Source organism: Erpetoichthys calabaricus, chromosome 17 (genome assembly GCF_900747795.2).
Source record: "Erpetoichthys calabaricus chromosome 17, fErpCal1.3, whole genome shotgun sequence".
Classification (NCBI taxonomy): domain Eukaryota; kingdom Metazoa; phylum Chordata; class Cladistia; order Polypteriformes; family Polypteridae; genus Erpetoichthys; species Erpetoichthys calabaricus.
The window spans coordinates 27,476,666-27,499,994 of NC_041410.2; the positions used below are offsets into that span (position 1 = coordinate 27,476,666).

The following is a 23,329-nucleotide window of genomic DNA, read 5'->3' on the forward strand; positions in this document are numbered from 1 at the left end:
CTGGGCAACAGTCAACTCGGCGAAATACAACTCAGCAAAAGACAATTCGGCGAAGAAACAACTTGGCAAAATACAACTCGGTGACATCCTTTACCAGTTAGGTAATAGTTAGGTTCAAAGAGATTTTTTAATTATATTTAAATGACAACATGATTTAAAATGTTGAAAATAAATTTTTATAATTCACGAACAAACTTTATTCTGCAGATGGAACAAACTCTATCTTACATTGTCTTCTGCAACCAAAATTGCTAATCCTTTATCCATCCATTTTCCAACCCGCTGAATCTGAACACAGGGGTCTGCTGGAGCCAATCCCAGCCAACACAGAGCAGGGACCAATCTCGGGCAGGGTGCCAACCCACCGCAGGACACACACAAACACACCCACACACCAAGCACACACTAGGGCCAATTTAGAATCGCCAATCCACCTAACCTGCATGTCTTTGGACTGTGGGAGGAAACCGGAGCGCCTGGAGGAAACCCATGCAGACACGGGGAGAACATGCAAACTCCACGGAGGGAGGACCCGGGAAGCGAACCCAGGTCTCCTAACTGCGAGGCAGCAGCGCTACCCACTGCGCCACCGTGTCGCCCTATGTTAACTAATGTTGTCTTATTTTAATTTCTTATTTTGTCTGTTATTTTTCTTTTCTTCATTATGTAGAGCACTTTGAGCTACTTTTTGTATGAAAATGTGCTATATAAATAAATGTTGTTGTTGTTGTTGTAGTGGAGACTTTCTCAGAGCTGTGCCAGTGTTTGGCAAGCCAAGAGGAGATGCAGTGTAAGATTCTAGAAAAGAGCCTGAGGTCGTAACAGGCAAAGTGAAGCTGGAGCAAGATGGTCACATGGGAAAAGAAACTGGTTATGTTTACCAACCAAATGAAAGTAGGTATGCAAGTCGAGCTAAATATTATTTCTTTTGAGCATTTGTACTTATATTATTGGTTTATTCTGTTAAAAAAATCTGGAATGGTTCCATTTGAATACTTTAGTGCCAGTGCACCAACCATGCAGGAATTGGTCTTAGTCATTAGAATGCAGGACAATACAAACACCAGACATCAAAATGAGTCAGCACCAGCAGACTACAAACTAACAAAAAGTATCAATGACAACTAGGAAATGATAGGAAAGGAAGGGGGAAACAACAGACTGTGTTTATTAAGAAGCTCAATGGCTACAGGAAAGAAGCCGTAGAGATGGTGTGTTGGCTGATTCACAATGAACCTGCACCGTCTTTGGGGCACAATCCAGTGAATAAATGGCAGCTGAGATATGTGAAATCTGCATCACTCTTCCTTGCTCTATTCATAATCCTGGCAATGAATGAGTCTTTGATTGGCAGAAGCTGACAGCCAATGATCTTCTAGGCCGAATGAACTATACATGCTCTAGCCTGATCATGAACAGGAAGAAGGAACCAGGGTGTGATAAAACAAAAAGTCAGAACACTCTTTAAAATCGACAGTCAACGTTAGCAGAAATTGGAAACGTGTGACTGGACCAAGAACAGATGATGGCAATCCTACAGAGACGTAGGCTTCGATTTGCTCTGCTCCATACTACTGGACCTACTCCTTTGTGAATCGTATAAACAAAAACAAAACCTTTCTTCAATCATATATTATCCATTGGGCTTCACTTTGTAGTACTTAAGTGAGAGTGTAAATTACCAACATTAATAGAAAGCGAGACATTTGTAATTAAACTTTGGTTAAAGAGTCAAATCCTGTCTTTGCTAAGAAGAAAATTTTTCTGGTTTTGCAATTTTCTTGGTTACTATTGCTAAAATTACATAATTTCACAGGATCAAGCACCACCTGCTAGATACAAATATTATATCATATATGCAGTAGGTGTGCAGCACCATAAAGTTAAAGATATACAATACCTGAAATTTGTTTGTGGAATTGAAAGGTACTTCACAAATTTTCTTAAAGCGGCCACGATAGTCGATCACGTTGCCAATCGTGAGTTCAGTGAACTTGAGAAGTGCAGTTTCTGAAGCGTCTCCTATTACCTCTCGCTGCCCAATTACAAAACAAGCAAATGATTATCATTTTAATGAACCAGCCAACATTGTTCTGTTTTATAAGTAATACTATACAATTTAATAGTTCAGCTTGTCTTCGTAATAAGGTAACAGAAAGAGACTTAGACACCTAACATTTCAGTTTTTTCTGGTTATTCCACCTCACCTTGGGGATTGGTATTTCTTCTTGTCCTGGTTTAAAGACAGCTCTGTTGCACAAACCAGCAACGCGACCCAAAGCTCTCCACGTTTCTGAACTTTGGTCAAAACTTTGACCTTAAAAAAGCAAATGAGATAGTTGGTATTGTGCCAGTTAATTGTATCTTTTATAAACAAGTATTTTAAGGGAGGCTTAAGATAGAGCACAATGGATAATAGAGTTGTCTTGTAGCTTCAAGGACCAAGATTCAGTTCTTTCCAAGGTCATGAACACAACTCCAAATTGGCCCTCTATGGGTGAGTGCATGTGTAAGGATACCCGGCAATGTCTGCCTTGCACCCAGTGCTGCCATCTTGTTGTCTTACCCATGCTGGTCTAGTAATGCAATAAATAGGAATTGAATGCATGACTTAAGATATGATGTTCAATGACTTGGATATTAGTTTCAATTTCTAGAGAAAGGGTATTAGCCCAGATGTTTATTTATACGTCTTTGGTAAATCTGAGTACATTATTTACAGGAGGCTACTTCAGTTTAAAATATGGTTACCTCTATGAACTTTACTAGCAGTACTATAAAGCAGGTGTCCAGAGGTAGTCCATGTCTCACCTAAACAGAGCAGACTTACCAGACTGATCTTCAGTGGTGTCTGCAGAGTGGATGTGATTGTCAAACCACAAGTGGGACACCGTCATTCTGTTCTGTGTTAGTGTTCCAGTTTTGTCGGAACAGATGACTGAGGTGGAGCCAAGAGTTTCTACAGCTTCCAGATTTTTTACAACACAGTTTTTCTTGGCTAGACGTTTGGCTGTCAATGACAAGCACACCTGTGATGTAAAAAATTTTAAATGAAAATTAGTAAGTTAAGAAAATCAGTTTTCATTTTACCCATTTCAGGCTATCTCCCAAAAAATACACGAGGCAGAACTTGAATTCTACTTTACCCAATATTTGTAATTTGTTACTGAAACTCTGTGATGTTTGTAGAAAGTACCTTCAAATGGGATTGACAGGACTCTTGACCAGTGAATGAGTGAGAGGGGCAGATCTTCAGAACCTGACCCCGTTTGGGCAACCTTCCTGTTCATGTATTAGTCTGCACTATTTTTCTAAAACTTTTTTATTTAACAGCATTTTGAAGAAAAAAAAGTGTTTTGGACACTGTGAGCATGCAGCTTGATAAATGACATGTGGATTATGCTACATGAGTAACTTGAGATTTTTTAAAATATTGTTTGCTGTTGTTCAGCAGTTTGCAGTCTGCAGTTTGGGCCCCCCACAGATTCCCACTGAAGTCCGTTGTATCATAAACTTTGTGATTTCCATTTTCCATAAAGACATGAAATTAAATATTTCTCTTGGCCATCACCACAAACAACATGGGTAAGTAACAGACTTCAAAAACATATTTTAGTGGAGTATTCCTGTTAATGCTTATTATGTCTCAGAGTATCTATAATAGTAAAGAGACATTATTCTGTATTAAAAGTAATACATAAATTAGAATGTGCAAGCAATTATAAAAGTTCTCTAATGCAGCAATAAAGGGGGGCAATTCTCTTTTAATAATCCCATTTAGATATTGACTGAATGCAAGTTGGAGCATTGGGATGGCATAAAAATAAGAAAGTATAAAAGCATACAGTAGGGTGACTGAGGTGCCAAGCATTATTTTGCATTTCATTATCCATCTCTCAATATTGTCGATGTAAAGTCTGTATGTCTTTTTTAGGTCCGTTAGTATAAAAAACAAAATCATCTGTTGCTTTTGACATGACTGTCTGCCTGCCTGCCTGTCTGTCTGTCTGTCTGTCTGTCCTCATGAAATGACTCAGCTAACCATTTGGGCTGATTTTGTTAAAATTTGGTACACATATTTTTGAAGGAAATCTTAATTAGAGCATTAAGTGTAATCTTTTGAATTTTCAAACACTCACATTTAAAAACCAGGAGTGGTCTCCCCGAGACTTTCTCTTAGGATATTTCAGGTGTAAACCACAAGGCAATGATTATATTTTTATATTATGTACATTGAAGAACCATCAACAACAAATCAAATCAAATTAATAATATATTGAATAATTATTATAAAAGTAAAGTTGCATGAATAAAAAAGTACCACTTCGGTTAGTGGAAATAGCTCAAAAGTTGATAGAAATCTAAATTTTGTACCTACAGTAATACTTGTATGCAAAATTTGGTTGACCTAACTGAAAGCGTACTCAAGTTATCGTGTTTACATAAACACACACACACACACACACGCACACACGCACGCACGCACACACACACACACACACAGACATAATTCCAAAAATTTAGGGGTAGAGTGGTGGCTCTGTGGCTAAGGATCTGTGCTGGCATCCAGAAGGTTGCCGGTTCAAATCCCCGTCACTGCCAAAAGAGATCCTACTCTGCTGGGCCCTTGAGCAAGACCCTTAACCTGTAATTGCTCCAGGGGCGTTCTACAATGGCTGACCTTGCACTCTGACCCCAAGGGGTATGTGAAAACTAACAAATTCCTAATACAAGAAGTTGTATTAGGTGAAATAAAGAACAAAAAAAATGATATTTTTGGTCTCAGGAAGGTCTACAATGTCGAGATTCATCAAAATCTCAAGGTCGAATTTTTGGACGATTACAATACTTTCCCAATACTTCATATACGAGAAAGTAAAAAGCACTGATACATTTAAAAAAATCACATCTCTTACAACAGGGAAACCTTCCCTTCGACCTCAATTACTGATTAATGTACTTTTTCAAATTTATCTTAAGAGAACTTGTTCACCTTGTATATGTTCTTCTTTTTACACATCTGTTAGCCAGTCTTATTTTTAAAACATATCCAAGTACAAGTTACTGAAATGCTAATCGGTTGACTTCAACATTGATTTTCCCTTTCCATCAGATAACTAACAGTAGTACATGAATGAATTCAATTTTTACAAGACCTGAGTTGGACTCTCATTTCTGTAAAGTCTGCTTCAGGCACTTCAGGCTAATTTGGAGTTGTTTTTTAATTTATTCATCTTAAGATTTTGTTAAAAACATGCGATTTATGAACATTAGTAATACATCAAATTTATTTCTGTTATTATTGTTATTTTTGATTATGAATCATTGTTGCAACAAAATTCAAAAATGTCTTTTTTTCTGTCTTGAAATAAGTAAATAATGCCTTAAAGTGCTCCAAGTTTCCAAACAGTCATCTTAGTCCCTGAGCACATGTGAATGCTGCACTTTGTATACATTTTATCACTGTCTTTTTTTTATGCAGAGAGTCCGTTTTGCCACAGCATCCCAAAAAACGAAAGTTAATGCAATTGGGACCTCTAAATTGTCCTGACAGGTGTGTGTGCCAGTGTGATAAACCATTTTATTCTTATCTAAGTGTGCCTCTGATATAAGATGTTGCTTGTTTAGATCCTGTGTTCCCAGACCCCTGTAGCAGAAGAACTGGATAGAGAATATGAATAAATGGAATTTTGAGTTTTGCATCTTTGGTTAACGTAAATTGACTCTAAATTGGATTGGGCAGGTCTGAGAATAACTGAGTAAACGAATGAATGAATGAATAATTCAGTAGTATATTTCTGTTTTGAAGAAAATGAAGGTCAGTAAACAACATCTTCATTAATGATATACTGATAGCACCTCTGGAAGAGAAGAGAAAAAATAGCAGACAATTTAGGTGGGAGGATTCAATTGAATGATGTTGATATGTTGAATGGAAAGAGAAACAGAAGTAGAGACCTGGCACAGGACCGAGAGAGAGACATAGAGGTCATTGGTCAAGGTAGTCAAAAACATCATGGCAGTAACCAATTAAGTAAGTATAACTAATCACTAGCTCTACTCTCATTGTCCAACTGCTCTTAGCATTCTACTCACCGTAACAGTAGCAAGAAGACCCTCTGGGACATATGCCACCACAATAGCCATAAAGAAAATCATGGCTTTTAGAAACTGGTATCCAATAACCATTGCAACCACAAAGAATGTGGCTCCAAAGAAGATGGCCAGTCCAGCAATAATGTCCACAAAGTGCTCAATCTCAATGGCAATAGGAGTCTTTTCATTGCCCACTCCTGATGCTAGGCTAGCAATGCGGCCAATGATGGTTCTGTCTCCTGTGTTGATGATAATGCCAGTGGCAATCCCTGAAGGAGCAAAGGAGAGGATGGTTAAAGGGAGAAGACAGAATTCAAGGTGAAGATCAGTAATTTTTCTTCTATTTGCATATGCTTCATTATCTAGTGGAGTGCTGACTCCAAAGTGTTGCAGTTCCAATTTTGGTCTATTTACCTCTAGTCTGGGTTTATAATTCAAGTCTGTTTTTTGTTTACTTGGGGTAAGGTGTTATCTGGCAATGAAGAGCTACACATGCAAAATAAGTGACATGAGGATCACTCTGAGCATTACTTGTTAACTGATATTGGAGGTTTTAACTATAGTGAAATGTGGAAAAAATACAACATACCTTCCAGACATGTGGTGGAGAAAAATGCAATATTTCTGGTCTCTAATGGGTTTTCATGTGTGCATTCAGGCCCTTTGCTCTGGGGTTCGGACTCCCCAGTAAGAGAAGAGTTATCCACCTGGAATAGTTATTAACTTGTCAATCAGCTTATAAAATCACTGTCATTTTAAAGAAACCATAGAAAATTAAGGGCAGCTCAGCGAATAGTAGTGCTAGCTTGCAGATTCAGCATCCAGGTCTAACACCCAGCAGCTGCTTGTGTGAAGTTTGCATGTTCTCCCTATGTCTTTTTCTTCCATATCTCCAAAGACACCCAGGTTAGATTACTTGGTGCTTGTAAATTTGTAGTGTAGGTATGTTGGTGAGTGGGCTTCATGATGGTTTCACACTATTTCCAGGGCTGTTTCCTGCCTTGTACTCAGTGTTGTCAGGATGGCCTCTGACCCCCACCATGACTAGAACTTGGATTAAGTGGCTTTGAGATTGATATTATAAAATATGATTTAATTCCCAATCATAAGTAATTGAATTCTAGGATGCAGGGGCCTGGAAACAGCACTTTGTACAAGGCAGGAACCAACCTTGGATGGTGAGCCAATCCATCACAGGGCCCACACACACAGACAGAGCCAATTTAGAATCTCCACATAATCTCAGACACATTTTACAGACTATTGGAGGAAAACTGGAAACACCAACATGGCCTTGGGAAGAACTTGCAACCTAAAGCCAGTACACTTCATCCACTGGGCAACAGTGCTGTGCATATTACATTAGAGTAATCCCTCCTCCATCGTGGGGGTTGCGTTCCAGAGCCACCCGCGAAATAAGAAAATCCGCGAAGTAGAAACCATATGTTTATATGGTTATTTTTATATTGTCATGCTTGGGTCACAGATTTGCGCAGAAACACAGGAGGTTGTAGAGAGACAGGAACGTTATTCAAACACTGCAAACAAACATTTGTCTCTTTTTCAGAAGTTTAAACTGTGCTCCATGACAAGACAGAGATGACAGTTCAGTCTCACAATTAAAAGAATGCAAACATATCTTCCTCTTCAAAGGAGCAAACAAATCAATAGGGCTGTTTGGCTTTTAAGTATGCGAAGCACCGCGGCACAAAGCTGTTGAAGGCGGCAGCTCACACCCCCTCCGTCAGGAGCAGAGAGAGAGAGAAGAGAGAGAGTGACAGATAAAAAAATCAATACGTGCCCTTCGAGCTTTTAAGTATGCGAAGCACCGTTCAGCATGTCTTTTCAGGAAGCAGCTGCACAAAAGATAGCAACGTGAAGATAATCTTTCAGCATTTTTAGACGAGCGTCCGTATCGTCTAGGTTTGCGAACAGCCCCCCTGCTCAATCCCCCTACGTCAGGATCAGAGAAAGTCAGCGCAAGAGACAGAGAAAAGTAAGTTGGGTAACTTCTCAGCCATCTGCCAATAGCGTCCCTTGTATGAAATCAACTGGGCAAACCAACTGAGGAAGCATGTACAAGAAATTAAAAGACCCATTGTCCGCAGAAACCCGCGAAGCAGCGAAAAATCCGCGATATATATTTAAATATGCTTACATATAAAATCCGCGATGGAGTGAAGCCGCGAAAGGCGAAGCGCGATATAGCGAGGGATTACTGTATATAAAAGGACAAAACGTCTGATGTGTGGTGTCCATTGGTGCTCAGGTGTAATGTTGTCTGGCATCCACAAGATGGCTGCAATGTTCATTAAACAAAAGCAACAAGAAATACAAAGAAAGAGGACTTAAGGCTGACATATCCAGTGCACAGAGGCTTCTAAATGCATGATGTAAGTTAAACAGACAGACTTACCATTATAGTGCTTTACTAAACAGCATTTTGTTGTGCTACTTGTATTATACAGTATGACCATAAAAACATGTATAGTGTTAATGTGTTATATAATATAATATAATATAATATAATATAATATAATATAATATAATATAATATAATATAATATATGTCCTCTATATTAATTTGCTAGATTCTCCTTACCTTGCAGCCTTGTGCAGTTATAATGCGAACGTCTGCTGGCACCCGATCACCACCCTTAATCTCTACCAAGTCCCCCACCACAAGCTGGTTAGCATTAATCTGAGATTTTTGTCCATCTCTGAATACGGTTGCTTTCTATCATGGAGAAGTAAAACAAAACAACAAAAAAAAAGGTTTAAATGGCTTTGAACCTTTGGTATGTATTAAAGAATATTCCACAATGTGCATTTTGATCCATGTTGTTTTCTGTCTATTATTGTGTATTGTTGTCCTGATCATTGAATGTATCATGTCATTGTATTGCCTTGAAAATGTTTTGGAAAAAGTGAGTGGAATTAAGTAAGAAGATGCCTTAGATTAGCTTGTGTTCTGAGTAATGGTGGGCAGTCTTTGATGCAGCTTGGTAAAGATACAGAGAAAAAGCCAGTGTGCCAGTGAGAAAGCCAGCTTGTGCCAATGATTTTTATTTACATAACTTTAGCAAGTCAGGGGCAGTTGTGGCACATTCCCATGACCGCTGTTCATGTAGTCTGACATACCCAGCAACTCCAGTCTGCCATTTCTTACTGAATTCTGAGTTGACATGGGACCTTCGAGTGCTTTGACAGCAGAGAAAGAGGAGGAGGAGGAAGAAGACAGAACTATGACACTTAATATTGGTGTTGAAGAGAACAGGAGAATGAATACTCATTTCTGAGTAGTTTGCCAAATTCCAGCCTTTACCATTGTTATTTGCTACTAAAACTCAAACCTAATCCATTCTGTTTGTTTTTAATTTAGTTGTTTTATTACTATATTTATTGTGCTTTACCTCAGTTAAGCCAGAAAAGACAAACATTTGAAGTAGGGCTTTTAAAGCTGAGATAAAACAGTGTCTCATTGTCACATTGTAAAGGTTTCAAGGTGTCACTGAACTTTCTCTGCAGAGTGCAACGTACATTATCTTTCTTATTAATCTGAATGACCGTTGTGATTACATTCACTGGAAACTCCACGACCCTACATTATACCAAAGAATTTCTGCAAACTGAATAATTAAGACATACATTTGTGTGTTTCAAGGCACATTTAGCAATTAAGTTGACCTTCTAGATGTCTCACCTGTGGAACAAGGTTTTTAAAACTGGCAATGATGTTTGTACTCTTGAACTCCTGGTAGTAGCCAAAGCAGCCGGTAACAACTACGACAGCAATCAGGGTGATGGCCAGATACAGCTAAGTAAGAGAAGACATGGCGTTAAGTTGAAGAGCAGTATGAACCTGATCAGCAATTAGTAAGTCCTTGTAATAAAATCACATTAACTATAAGGTATATACATGAGCATCATGAGGTCATATGGATATTTCTTGTCATCATTTCATCTATTCCAGCCACTTTCAGTACTGAGAGCTTATTTTAGAAATAAATCAGAGAACAGCTTTGATTATACACAAATATTTCAGAGCCTCTCAATTTCATAAATATGCGAGTCCTGTGAATTGCTGGTCTGAAGCAATAGGAATAACAGATTAGCTATAATTAACGATTTCTGCACAGTAACATGGCATGGAAGTGAGTGTTTCTACACTCAGCTTAGGACCCTGAGTGGTGAAAAGGCTCCTTGCCAGCCACCACAGGGCCCTGAGTGTACACCCAGAATACTCTGATGGTAGACGCACTGATGCTACAGTGTGTCTATGTTTAAGATAAACCAGTGCTACAACTTGCCTGTAGTGGTTTTACCAGACCTTTGCCCCTAATTTATGTTTTATAGTATTAAGTATACGTGTTTTGTTATTTTTGGCTGATTATTTATTTATTTATTTATTTATTTATTTACTAGAGGGCTCCGCCCCCTTCTCGCTTCACTTGCCCACCCCTGGATTTGGTTTACTGGATATACAATTTAAAGAGATTGTTATTTTCATGGGAATTGTTATATATGCATTATTTTCACTTTTACTTTAAAACTTTTGTAAAAACAATACTGTACTTGTCCTTTATTTCCAGGCCCCTGGCGTGGGTAAATCTCTTTCTCGCAGGATGTATAACGCTGCTGTCGTTGTGAAGGGGGGGGTCGGCTGAACGCACGATAAGGAGAAGCAGTTGGATCTTCTTCTGCCTTGTTGCTGTTGCTGCTGCTGGCGAGCTGCGTATTCTGCTTGTTGCACTGCGCGTCTATCATTTAAAAGCCTGTACAGCAGTTGTCCTTTTGCCACTTCGTGTCTCTGCCTCTCGCGTTGTGAAGGAGGGAGGAGAGGCGGGCTTAATGCAAGCTAAGGAGAAGCGGTCAGATCATCTGCTGGCTTGTTGCTGCTGCTGGCGAGCTGCATATTCTGCTTGTCACGCTGCGCGTCGATCATTTAAAAGCCTGTACAGCAGCTGCCCTTTTGCCACTTCGCGTCTCTGCTGCTCACATTGTGAAGGGGGGGATTTGGCTGAACGCATGCTAAGAACTATCAGTCGGATCATCTGCTGGCTTGCTGCTGCTGGCGAGCTGCATGTTTTGCTTGTTGCTTGTCATTGTTTTAAGAGCTGGGAGCACATGAAGCATGTCTGCCAAAAGCATTCCAACAACTGCTAAGTTGGATGTCCGTGAACTTGTTTTAAATGTTGTCACACTGCCTTGTCTCACGTGACGTTAAAGTGTCTCTCACGGGATATCAAATTGTTTTCCGAGAAAATCCAAGAAGATCGCATATTGTCTCCCTGGTATTCCTTGCAAGATTTTTTATATTATATTGTTAAGTCCTTGTTATTTTCTTCTAAAGTGTTCTGGTTATCAGGTTATGTTACTGTAGTTTATGTTAATTCTGAAAGTTAAATGTTCCTTGTGTTTTGTATTGTGAACCTAGGGGGGTGGGCCCCATGATGCTTCAGCTGGGGAATCACCCTCAGTGCTATTTAAGACTTCTGCAATCCATGAAATGTCTGCTGCGTCATTAGTTCCTGCTTCTGTCTTTCGGGTCTCTTGTTGTATTCTCAGTTGTTGATCTTGTAAGTGCTGTTTTTGATTTTCTGGTTTTGACCTCTGTAGTTTTGTCTTTGCTTTTAAATGTTTGTTTAAATAATTGGTTTTATTAACCTTGAGGTTTGTCTTTTCAGGTACTTCCTTTTAGATACTGTTTTGTTTTCTGAACTTATTTATGATTTTTGTGAAAATAAAACTTTTAAATATATAAAAAAAATCATTATGTAATGGTCCAAGTTAATTTCACTTTAGCGATACTGCAGGAAATCACTTCACTATGCAAAAATCAACTTTTCTCGATGCTTTGAACATTGTAGAATTAGAATCTGAACTTAACTTGATAGCAAATTTTCGACCCCATTACCAAATACATGGAATTATAAAACACTACAATTTGGAATTTTGGGACTAGTTTTTTTCCACCCTCTTCCTTTCTGTGTCTTTTCTGGAATTTGATAACTTCACCACATTTTTTGCAGCCTGTGCAGGCCTGAAGCCTGCTTCCTGAATTTGGAATCAAACAGATTTTGATAATAGGCTTCAGTGAAGTATTAACACCTAAGGTAAAGCTTTCTTTGAGTCTCGTGTGATCCAGGCAGATTATAACAGTGTCCAGGCTGGCATCAACTTTAACAGGCTTCACAGTTCTTAACAAAATGGTTTGCATAAAGGCGCCTGCTTAATAAGCAACAGCTTTAGCCTTCTGCCTCATCGAGGTACATTTTGAAATAGACAGAGGTTAGTATTACACTGCATATCTTTATAGGGGTACCACCTATTATGCCTACTAACAAAGTGATGCTTGAGATGTTACCATAGTAATACCTCTATCAGTCTTGATAGTGAAACTGAATGTTCCATTACATGTTCATGGCTCTAATAGCACCAGCAACAAGGAGCTATAAATGGAACCTTCTGGAAATGGAAAATACTGAATGTAATGGCAAATACAGTACATAAAAACAAGTGTATCCTAATATTCTTAAAAAATTAAATACTTTTATCAGGTTGAAACTAAGGTGAAGTAACTAAAACCTCATTTCTGATAAAGAAAATCAATCTCTGTGGTTTTAAAAGCTGAAGTTAGGTGAATCAAGTCATCTTGCTATCTATGCCCTCCCTGGAAAATCTTCAATACATGGACTACTGTCTAAGTCATGAGTCCAGTGTGTTCTGACACTGGAGAGTGGTGCAGAAATGAATTGAGAAGGACCACAAAATGAAACAAAATCAAAAAACAAAGCACAGGTCAAAGCTAGAAGGCCAGTCAATGTGTTGCCAACTCCAAAAGGTCAGAGGAAAGTTCTAGTTTATAATTCAAAAAGCTTTGTCAGAAAACCCTGTAAAGAGAAATCATGCAGAGTAATCACTAAGTATCTACAATCTCGGACAAGTGCGTCTACATGGTGTTGGGTTATAAACCATCACACAGGTGATGTCACTTGACATGACTTACGATGATGAGACACCCCTGTCAACTACAATTTGCATCTTAACAGTAGATACTCAAAATGGTGACGTACATGAAAACATAACGGTATCATAATAAATAAAAAAAAAAAAAACAAACTCGTACAAAATATTAACAAAGAGAAAATGACCTTGAATCAAGAAAATAATGTTACATTTAGAATCTTGTGCCAATTAAAACATTAAGCATCACTAAGGAGATGACCAGAAAAATGATGACGCTCAGATAAAATTAAAAATAGAACAGACTCACAACACAGTGCATGATGGAGTCATTCTACAGATTGCTGTCTCAAAGTTGATTTGATGGTGAATTTAGTCCGTGGTGGTGCCATTCCACTCATCTATTAGAATTTGTGTTTTATTTAGACGAAATGTTACCAGGCTGGGCTAACTGTTATTATCTTTCACTCTTTTATTCTATTGTCAAATCTGCAGTAGATGTCTTTTGCTTGTACAGCAATGAAGTTTTGATCAACAGGAAAGTGAAAGACAAGTATCTCCTTCCTGTAGGGATCATCAGACTTAAAAAGCTTTGTAATACAATGGCAAGAAGCACATTTCAAATTGTTTATCAAACTCATTTGATGTTCTCGCTGTGAACTATCACTTCCTTGGGTGATTTCCACACTTACGTTGTCATAGCTTGTGAGGTCCTCCTGAGCAAATTGAATACCGAATGCAATGAAACAGATGACAGCGGCTACCCACATCAAGCACTGCAGTCCACCAGCCAGCTGCCGAGCAAACTTGACATATTCTGGGGTACCTTTGGGGGGCTTCAGCTCGTTGGCACCATCCCGCTCCAGGACTTGAGCCGCTAGAGTGCTGGACATACCCTGAGTGAGATGAAAGTGAGAGGCAGAATATAGTTCATCGAGGACATGATTACACACTGTCACATGATGGAAACAGTTTTTTGATTGTTGGGTAAGCTTGATGGCTGATTACATAAAACACATTCAAAGTAAAGCTGGAAAAAAAAAGAGATGTTAAAAATATTTTCCTTCAAACCCATTCTATAGGCAAGACCGACTTCCATATTTTCCATTGTTATAAAGCAAATGCTAGTTCAGAATAAAAGCAATTCCTTTAAATGAATCCAGTAGCTGGCTCATGGCAGACTCATGTGAATAGCTGTTTTCAGTCCAAATCATTTTGTAATCATAAAGCCAAATGAGTATGAAGAGTATAAAATTTTTATTTTATCAAGTTGTTAATTTCTGTGCACAGTCTTTTGAATTACCAACCAGGGTATAAAGCAGTTGATCCAACTCCATATCAGGCAGGCTTTAATTTCATGTTGCAGTGCCATTAAATGTTTACAGAATATATGCTAACCATATGGAAAATTACAGTTTTACTGTATTTGAAGAACAAACACAAGAACCAGATAGCAACAAAATGATGTTGGGTCTCATTAGAAGGCATTGTGTTTTGCTGACTCATTGCAGTATTAAGTTAGAGTTTCAAATGCTAGTGATAGTCTTCCAAATTTTATAAATGTTTAAAACGTTTTATTTTGTAGTGGAAAATTTTGTCTTTATGAACTAAACCTCAATTCTTTTAAAACATGAAAACCATTTGTTATGCCAGACAAAATTACTTGAAGCAGCCTTTTCATCTTCAGCTGTCCCCACTGACAATATGAGAGAGAACAACAGCAATAAACTACAAGATGCGTGTGGTGCTTGAGACGGAAACTAGAATAAGGAGATTTCAATAAAGATTGTGGATTGCTATCAAAATCCATAGGATTTAACCATTATCATAGTAAAACATGAATTACCAAGAGCTGTTAACAAGAGCACAATAAGTCAGCCTGTGCCAAAAATCTAAGACTGATAATGGAACTTAGATGTGGAAAGCTATGAGTTGTTACATGAAAATCAGAACCTAAAATACTACACCGCACTTATTCACATTTCAGATCTGTAATCTCTATATATATCAAATCCAACGTCTTTCTTTCTGTCCGCTTTTCACGAGAGAACTACTTAACGGATTTAGATCGGGTTTTTTTTCTATAATTTGCTTGAAAATTCTGGATGATTTTGTAACCTCTCCCATTGTGCCATGTATCATAGTTCGCTTGCAATACCAATTAATTCGCACAAATCAGAGAGACACGCAGCAGGCTGAGGGGAGGGGAGCATTGCCCTCGTCACTCACGCACCAGCCTCGGGGCGTTCCTTATCTCCTCTTAGCTAGTGAATGAGAGAACTACTTAATGGATTTAGATTGGGTTTTTTTTCTATAATTTGCTTGGACATACTGGTTGATTTTGAGACTTCTCTCATCGTGCTACAAATCATAGTTTGCTTGCAGAAGCGATATATTCGTGCTAATCCGAGACAGAGGCAAGGGGGAAGCATGATGTCAGGAGTGGGGAGCCGGGTGGGGCCCTCCTCACTGTCCTGTTTCACTACTACACAGGTGGAGCCATGGGGGACGGCTAGTCTTCGATAAAGGGCTACTAGTGCTGTACTGAAAATTATACACTAGTCTTCATGACCTGAATTTTAGTGCCTCCTGGGAGGCAGTCCTTAGAAATTGGGCATGGTGCCTTAGCAATCGAGTACCCAGGTGCCCAGGAGACTCTAAAATGGTGGTGTGGCACACTTAAGAAATAAGGAACAAAAACTAAAATGCATTAATGCAAAATAAGCTTGACAATTAAGTGTACAAAATATGAAAATCCCATAAACAGTACATAATTACCCCAGGCAAACAAACAAATTTACCAACAAAACACTGCGGCTTTCCAGTTCTTAACAGGCCTGTTTAAAAATAGAATTCTTTCAAGAAGAAAGAACACACTGGGATTTATTTCTTTGGTTTGTATTAAAAATTCAATCTAAATTGAGAAATAATTGTGAATTCCTTGTAACTGGATTGAGTATTTTTAAGAATGTTATGTTGCAATATTTTATTGTTGAATGTTCCTATTAGCTACTTTTATAAGGCCAGTGTAATGACCTAAGCATGCTTTGATCCTAATTTGTACTAATAAGCAACATGATCAGTGACAGGTGGCAATTAAATGTCTAATCAGTAGCAGTGAGAATGCTTTATGAGCTACAGTTGTACTCCTTCACTCTTTGATTAAGACAGCAGTTGGGATGAAAAACATTCAATCACTGGTTAGAAGCATCAGGCCACCCATTATTAAGTCTGTTTGCTCCAGTTCATAGATATACAAGTCCAGAGCCTATCCTGGAAACATCAGGTGCAAGGTGAAACTCAACAACAGATTGGTGGCCAGTTCGTCCAAAAACATTCTTGTATGTATTTCTCTACTTAGAGAGTTTAAAGTCATCACTGAACCTTACCATGTCTGTGTTTGGGGAAAGCCTGAATACATGATGAAAACCTACATAAACATGGGAAGAGCACCAAAAACTCATGCAGACATTGTCCAGGTTCTCGATTAAAATCTAGATCACTGAGTCTGTAAAGCAGCAGTGCTAACCACTGTTCCTCCAATAGACACGAAAACCACATGCAAAGCAACAAGTATAACTGACATCTTCACTGTACTGTTTGTGCAGACCTTGGTAGTGCTGGTGGAATACTTCATTTCAAGTTCCTCAATGGTGAGTTCATGGTCATCCTACAAAAATGGACAAATCAATCAATTAGTCTCTTTCTTTCTTTCTTTCTTTCTTTCTTTCTTTCTTTCTTTCTTTCTTTCTTTCTTTCTTTCTTTCTTTCTTTCTTTCTTTCTTTCTTTCTTTCTTTTCTTGAATGACTGAAACAGAGAGACTTACAATTTCCATCTCCTTCTTCATGCCTTCCAACATCTCCTTCTTCTTCACCTTTTTCTTCTTCTTGATTTTGGCATCCATCTCTCCATTGGTGTCACGCCCCATCTCCACAAAGACCTCATACTGGTCCTTTAATGAGACACAGAGAGTGTTCAGGGAGTGCCATCCAAAATGTGGGAAGGCAGACAGAAGAGGAAGAGAACATGAACAAAGCACACAAACAATGAATGAGAACCAACATCTAAGATAAGTGGTGCAAGCTAAATCCAATTACCAGCTTACCAATTTTTGAATTGTAAGGACAACATGCAGATGTATTGACATAGCTAAGTGTTTCGGATTGGAAACCCCAAAATTTATTTCATAACAGCTCTAAGTTACTGATCTCAGACAGAATTATAACTCATGCACTTTCTCATCTCCTCCTTAAATGAATTCCTGGCTACACCCCTGACCTCAGCCTCTTGAAGAGATGCAAGGTCATGAATTTAAAAGAATCATTTAATTTGCAACCAGTGTGTTACATGTTTTATTTTATTTATTATTTATTAAGAAGTTAACCTTTTTTGAAAGTTAGTTAATTGATCTACTTTTGTGCCATTGATGTGCATATGAAAAGAGTGAGTTTTTATTTCTATGCTCATACTTATTCAAAATGGTCATGACTTCAAATAACACAATACTGACCACCTTTACATCGGAGCTACTGTATCGTATTGTAATCATACAAGAAGAGATGAGGTTTAATATCATAAAATCCATGACAATCGTTTTCTATTGTATACCAGAATAAATATGTATACAGTTGCATATTAATGACTTTTGGAGTTTAGCAGGCATATGCTGTCTGTGTATTATTAGTGTTATTCTTCTTCTTATTATTAAGTACTCACCTTTACTTAAGGTGGTTAACAAAAAAATATTTTGCATATAATACATTTTGAGTGTTATGAAAATACAAACTAGAGTGACTTGTTAACTAGAGAATTTAGTTTGAAGCTACAAGAGCCTGGGGGCACATCAGTTAACCTACCCGTGTGCCAGCTGTTCAAGTCGTGTAGTAATTTGAATGTAAAGAGCCTTGGCGTGACATTTAAATGGAAGAAGCTAAACAGCACATGGTGAAATAAATGTAGAGAAATTGACAATCACCTTAAACTGTACATGCAGTACATGTGCATAGTATCACCACCACATTAAAATCAAGCGTTAAACGAAAATTAACAGCACATCAAAGAGAATCCTTGACAGCAAAAAGGTACTTGTTTAATTTTTTTCTAAATTATTTCTTGTATTTATTTACTTATTGTGCCTGTTCCAGTAGGAGGAAACATGGGGCTGAACTTTATGTGGACAACATTGAAAGGAAAGCAGAGGACCTGGAGAAACCCCACCTGGACTGTTTTGTTCAATCCGTAAAATGTACGCTCATACATAAACCAATTCAGAGTTACTCATTAAGAATGTGAGGAGAAAAGCTTAGCGCTCAGAGAAGACCCCGTGTAGACAAAAGAATAACACACAAACTACAACTGTCTGAGCTGGAATCTGTAACAAGGGCTCCGGATCTCTAAGATACCACCATGTTGGCACACATTTTTATGAACGATGCAAGTGGGAAATAAAATATTTAGTGACAAGGTGGTTTTCCTGAAGCAGAAGGGGGTGAAGCCCATTCTTCTGTCATTCATTTGTCTTTCTAATTTTCATTTCCTAAGTGAATAGGAATATATATCTTTTATTGTGTGAGTAATAAATGTATTCCATTGTCACATTACTTAGTTAAAACAAACATATGCAGAATGTTACATTGCAAAATGTCAGAAAAGTTAGCATCTGTAGAAAACATTGTGTTCAGTTCACCCTTCCATTCCTTTAACTAACCCGGTTATTCCAGTGTAGGGCAAGGGGCAGGGTCGGCGTGTTAAATAATGCCGTCAGAGACAAGGCACATTTATACCACTTGGAACCCCTTATACGTCCTTACTGAGCGCGATGTGATATGCGTAATCCACAAACAGTACATATTTCAAAATAAGGCTCATAACAAAATGCTCCGGCAATACATGTGTGCAATGGCAAAATAATAAATAATTAATACCACTTTTAGAAAAAAAATATGAACAAAATTCTAAAATTAAAAAAACCCCCCTCAAAATAGGTATTAAAAACAATACAAATGTATAATGTACTGTATGTACTGTATATATTAAATTAAATGTACATTAAATGTATAATGTATGTATTGTGGCAGGCGGCTGGGAGCTGTGCCCAGCCAGGACGCCAAGAAGGCCAGGAGAGGGACTATTTTGGAAAAAAAATATGAACAAAATCTTAGAATTAAAAAAAAAAAACCCTCAAAATAGGCATTAAAAACAATACAAATGTATAATGTATGTACTGTATATATTAAATTAAATGTACATTAAATGTAGAATGTATGTATTGTGGCGGGCAGCTAGGTGGACGCCGAGAAGGCCGGGAGAGGGACTATACCTCCCCCGAACAACCAGAGGGCAGCTGCCCTGGTTTGTATGGGGGCCACGAGAACTGAGCTTGGAAGCTCAACCCTTTAGGGGCCCGTGGTCACCGCCAGGGGGCACCTGGAAGACTGTGAAGCCCTGGACGTCAGCACTTCCGCCACACCCGGTGGTGCTGGCGGAAGTATTACCAGGGACACCCAGAGTACTTCCGGGTGCTCATGCGGCACTTCTGCCACACCAGGAAGTGCCGCAGGAAGCTCGTCAGGGGGCACCTGGAGCACGTCCGGGTGGAGATAAAAGGGGCCGCCTCCCTCCAGTCATTAGCCAGAGTCGGGTGGAAGAGGACGAAGCTCAGAGGAGAGGAGTGGAGGCGGTGAAGGCAGGACTTTAAGAGGCCCAGACTTGAGGGTGTTTGGTGCAGGTGCACTGGGTTGTGTGTGGGACTTGGAGTTTTGTAAATAGTATTGTAAATAAACGTGTGTGGTGCTTGAACCATTGGTGTCTGCCTGTCTGTGCCAAGACTGATCTTCCACAGTGTATATTTTGCACACTTCTCTAACCAATTTGGCAGTCCCAAATTCTGACCTGCAAGCTAAAGCTCCTGCACTTTCTAACTAAACATACGCATTGTAAATTTAAGAGACATTTAGCAGACATTGTTACTGTGACTGACACCTTGATAACATTTTAAAAATTAACAAAATTTAATAAAATGACAGTCAATATATACTCAATATGATATGTTAAAAATCAAGGATATGAAAGTCATTATCAGTTATTAACATGTACCGTTTTGATGAATTTGGCACTCACAATGCCGCAAAATGGTGCAAATTGGAATTTGAAGATTTTAAAATGAAAATATTTCTTACAATTTTAAGGGTGGTATATAAATTTAGCACTTGATATGTATGTAACAGATACAGTTCATACTTAACTTTCGTTTTTTTATTAGTTACGGTGTTGTACCGTGTTAGCCATTATGAATGTAGAGAAAAGCCAAACAAAATGACACCTTTTATTGGCTAACTAAAAAGATTACAATATGCAAGCTTTCGAGGCAACTCAGGCCCCTTCTTCAGGCAAGAAGGTTTCAGCACTTTCTTATTTTCGTTGGAAAAGGTGAAGGCGGGAGGAATAGTAATTGGGCATTAAAAAGTTGGTACGAAAATTGCTTCGCAAATGAAGGTGACTATGTAGAAAAGTGATGTAATTTGTTTTTAAAATCCTTAATAAATAGAGTTAAAAGTGTGGAAACTTTTTGAACGTCCCTTGTAATTTTGTTAATAATACTTTGCATGAAAAAGCCACCATGACCAAAGTGCTGCCTGAGGCGATCTCCTTGTCACCTCCCTCCATGCGTAGCCCCTGGTCAGGGAGGCCAGATCCTTTTCTGGGCACCATTGAGTCTAACACAGAAACTGGCATCTGGATGGGAGACAGTGAATCGCAGGGCACTTTTATGTGCACCGCCAAACTCACTCATACTGGGCCAGTTTAGAGTAATCATTTAACCTACTGAATGTCTTTGGATATGACTATGAGTAAATGTGCACAGTATGGAGAAAATAAAAAGAAAATAAAAGAAATCCAAGTAAAAACAAATACTTCTTAGAATATTACTATAATAATTTAATTATCAAATGCGGTGTAATAACAAATTATTAAATGTGTCTCTTGCTTTAGAAAATTCTCCAATCTGAGAATTTTCCAAGAAAACAGATTTGGGGTTACTCCTCCTCCACTCTTGAATAGTATTTATCAGATTTATAAAATAAAAAAATAATCTGCAGTCTCAGCAGCAACGTGAAAAAGGTAGGAGTGCAAGTTTAATTCTTCTTTAGTTTATAACTCTAAGTTGTCCAGCTCCGTTGTAGTGTTTTAAGTATTGCCCTGTTTAGAACTTCTAAAGATTCACCTTATATGACATTAGCTTTTACCTGCAAAAAATGTTAAATGAATTAGTGCAGTTAAATTTTACTCACCCCCTTTTTCCCCATTTTGAGCTCCTTCGTGTTATGACCAGTTTTGTGAAGACCTTGCTGTAATATCCGTCCTGTGATTGCAGTTGAGATACTAAATGACAGCCCACCCCCCCTTTCCCTTTCTGCTTTGCTGCTCTAAAAAAAGTGATATCAGACAAAGAGATTAGCTTTTATACACGAGAAGCTCGTCCCCTCCTCAAAGTCAAGGCACGCATGAAACCTCACAGCTTGCTTCTCGACGTCAAAAACACCTTTGTACGTTTCTCTGAATTGATATGAAGGTGTTATCAGTGGAGAACAAGCTTTTTCAGTCTTTTGTCATTGACCAACCTTCACTAAATGAATTTTAAAGTTGTTCAGTTAAACGCCACCACTGGATTATGTACTTAGTGTCCATTGCAATGTGACTGACTAATGCAAGTGGGTGACTTTTCGACCATGGGATCCCCAAAGCTCCTAGTCAGTGTTGCACAATATATCATGAAAGTCTAGGAGTAACCAGGGGTTAGATTTCCACGGAATATATAGAGTTTTTCGCAAACACACGCTAATAAAGTATGTAATGTGTCTTAAAATACGTTTATTATTGAGTTGGTGATGAGTGTACCATTTTCCTGGTTTTCAGATAAAGGTCTCTGACCAAAATGTCTAGAAGACATTGGATTGTGTAGAACACATTGGACTGTGAGGCCATTTTTAGTACATGATGGCCCTATGCAACCCATCATTATGCCACTCTCTTATTTCAGGTTTAATGATCCCAGTGGGGTTCTGGAGGAATCATGGTCCCAACTCTACATTTCATCACTGAAATACGTGTGGAGTTCAAAGGTGATCCATGCCTATTTAAAGTGGGGTGTGGGGGGGTATCCTTTTTCAATCTTCTCCTTTTCATATCATTGTGGTATTCTTGATGGCCTGTGTAATGTGCAAGTGCCACGTCCATTAGAAACTAGAGATGGTTTAAACAAGGAATTACTTAAATGTATCATAGTTTACAATGGGGCGGCACGGTGGCGCAGTGGGTAGCGCTGCTGCCTCGCAGTTGGGAGACCTGGGGACCTGTGTTCGCTTCCCAGGTCCTCCCTGCGTGGAGTTTGCATGTTCTCCCCGTGTCTGCGTGGGTTTCCTCCGGGCGCTCCGGTTTCCTCCCACAGTCCAAAGACATGCAGGTTAGGTGGATTGGCGATTCTAAATTGGCCCTAGTGTGTGCTTGGTGTGTTTGTGTGTGTCCTGCAGTAGGTTGGCACCCTGCCCGGGATTGGTTCCTGCCTTGTGCCCTGTGTTGGCTGGGATTGGCTCCAGCAGACCCCCGTGACCCTGTGTTCGGATTCAGCGGGTTGGAAAATGGATGGATGGATGGATAGTTTACAATGATGGAGAATGGGCTGGGCATGAGAGCAAGTCCTTTTGAATAGCAAGGCATGTTTCCCATTGACCCAATGGCTTTATTCAGCTCTAAAGGGTGTCATGCCCAATGACTCATTGGGAAGACTTCAGTTTTAGTGTATTTACACCAAGACACATCATTCAGGTTTGCTCACCATACAGCACTATTAAACTGACTATATTGTAAAAGAAATAAATGCCACATGGGGAGAGTGATTACTGCTGCTGCCACCAAATCTGCTAGAATATGACTGTAGACTGTGGAGTTTGCTTATTTCCTCCATGAATGTATAGGCTTGATGTCAGGTTTCTTCCCACATCATGAGGACATGCAGGCAAGATTTATTGGTTAGGCACGAGAAGTGAGGTGCTTAACTCACAGCAGTATATTCACTTAGCTCCAAATTTGCTTCCTCTATCTTTCAGTTCAGGAGTCAAAATATCCCTGTGAGTTCTCCCATTAGTTTTTTCTTTTCCAGGTAATGTGGACTCAGTTCTCTGAAATGTAGTTTCTTGACTCCAATAATTAGTACTCCTAATACCTTTAGGAAATTGCTTTAATGTGAAGTTAGTTAACAAAGCTGCA

The 23,329-nt window shown here is 38.8% G+C and overlaps 1 protein-coding gene across 1 annotated transcript in view; it reads right to left on the reverse strand.

Annotated features, from left to right (window-relative positions):
• The window catches only part of LOC114668210 (potassium-transporting ATPase alpha chain 1), a 47,890-nt gene extending 26,374 nt beyond the window's left edge, over positions 1-21,516 (reverse strand). The window contains exons 1-11 of the mRNA XM_028823872.2: positions 21,355-21,516; positions 16,890-17,015; positions 16,673-16,732; positions 13,755-13,958; positions 9,800-9,913; positions 8,699-8,833; positions 6,686-6,803; positions 6,097-6,365; positions 2,831-3,029; positions 2,208-2,317; positions 1,901-2,035 (exon numbers count right to left, since the gene is read on the reverse strand). Of these exons, the coding sequence (XP_028679705.1) occupies positions 1,901-2,035; positions 2,208-2,317; positions 2,831-3,029; positions 6,097-6,365; positions 6,686-6,803; positions 8,699-8,833; positions 9,800-9,913; positions 13,755-13,958; positions 16,673-16,732; positions 16,890-17,015; positions 21,355-21,369 (1,485 nt within the window). The 5' untranslated portion in view covers positions 21,370-21,516. The remainder of the gene's footprint in view (positions 1-1,900; positions 2,036-2,207; positions 2,318-2,830; positions 3,030-6,096; positions 6,366-6,685; positions 6,804-8,698; positions 8,834-9,799; positions 9,914-13,754; positions 13,959-16,672; positions 16,733-16,889; positions 17,016-21,354) is intronic.
• Between the last annotated feature and the right edge of the window lie 1,813 nt (positions 21,517-23,329).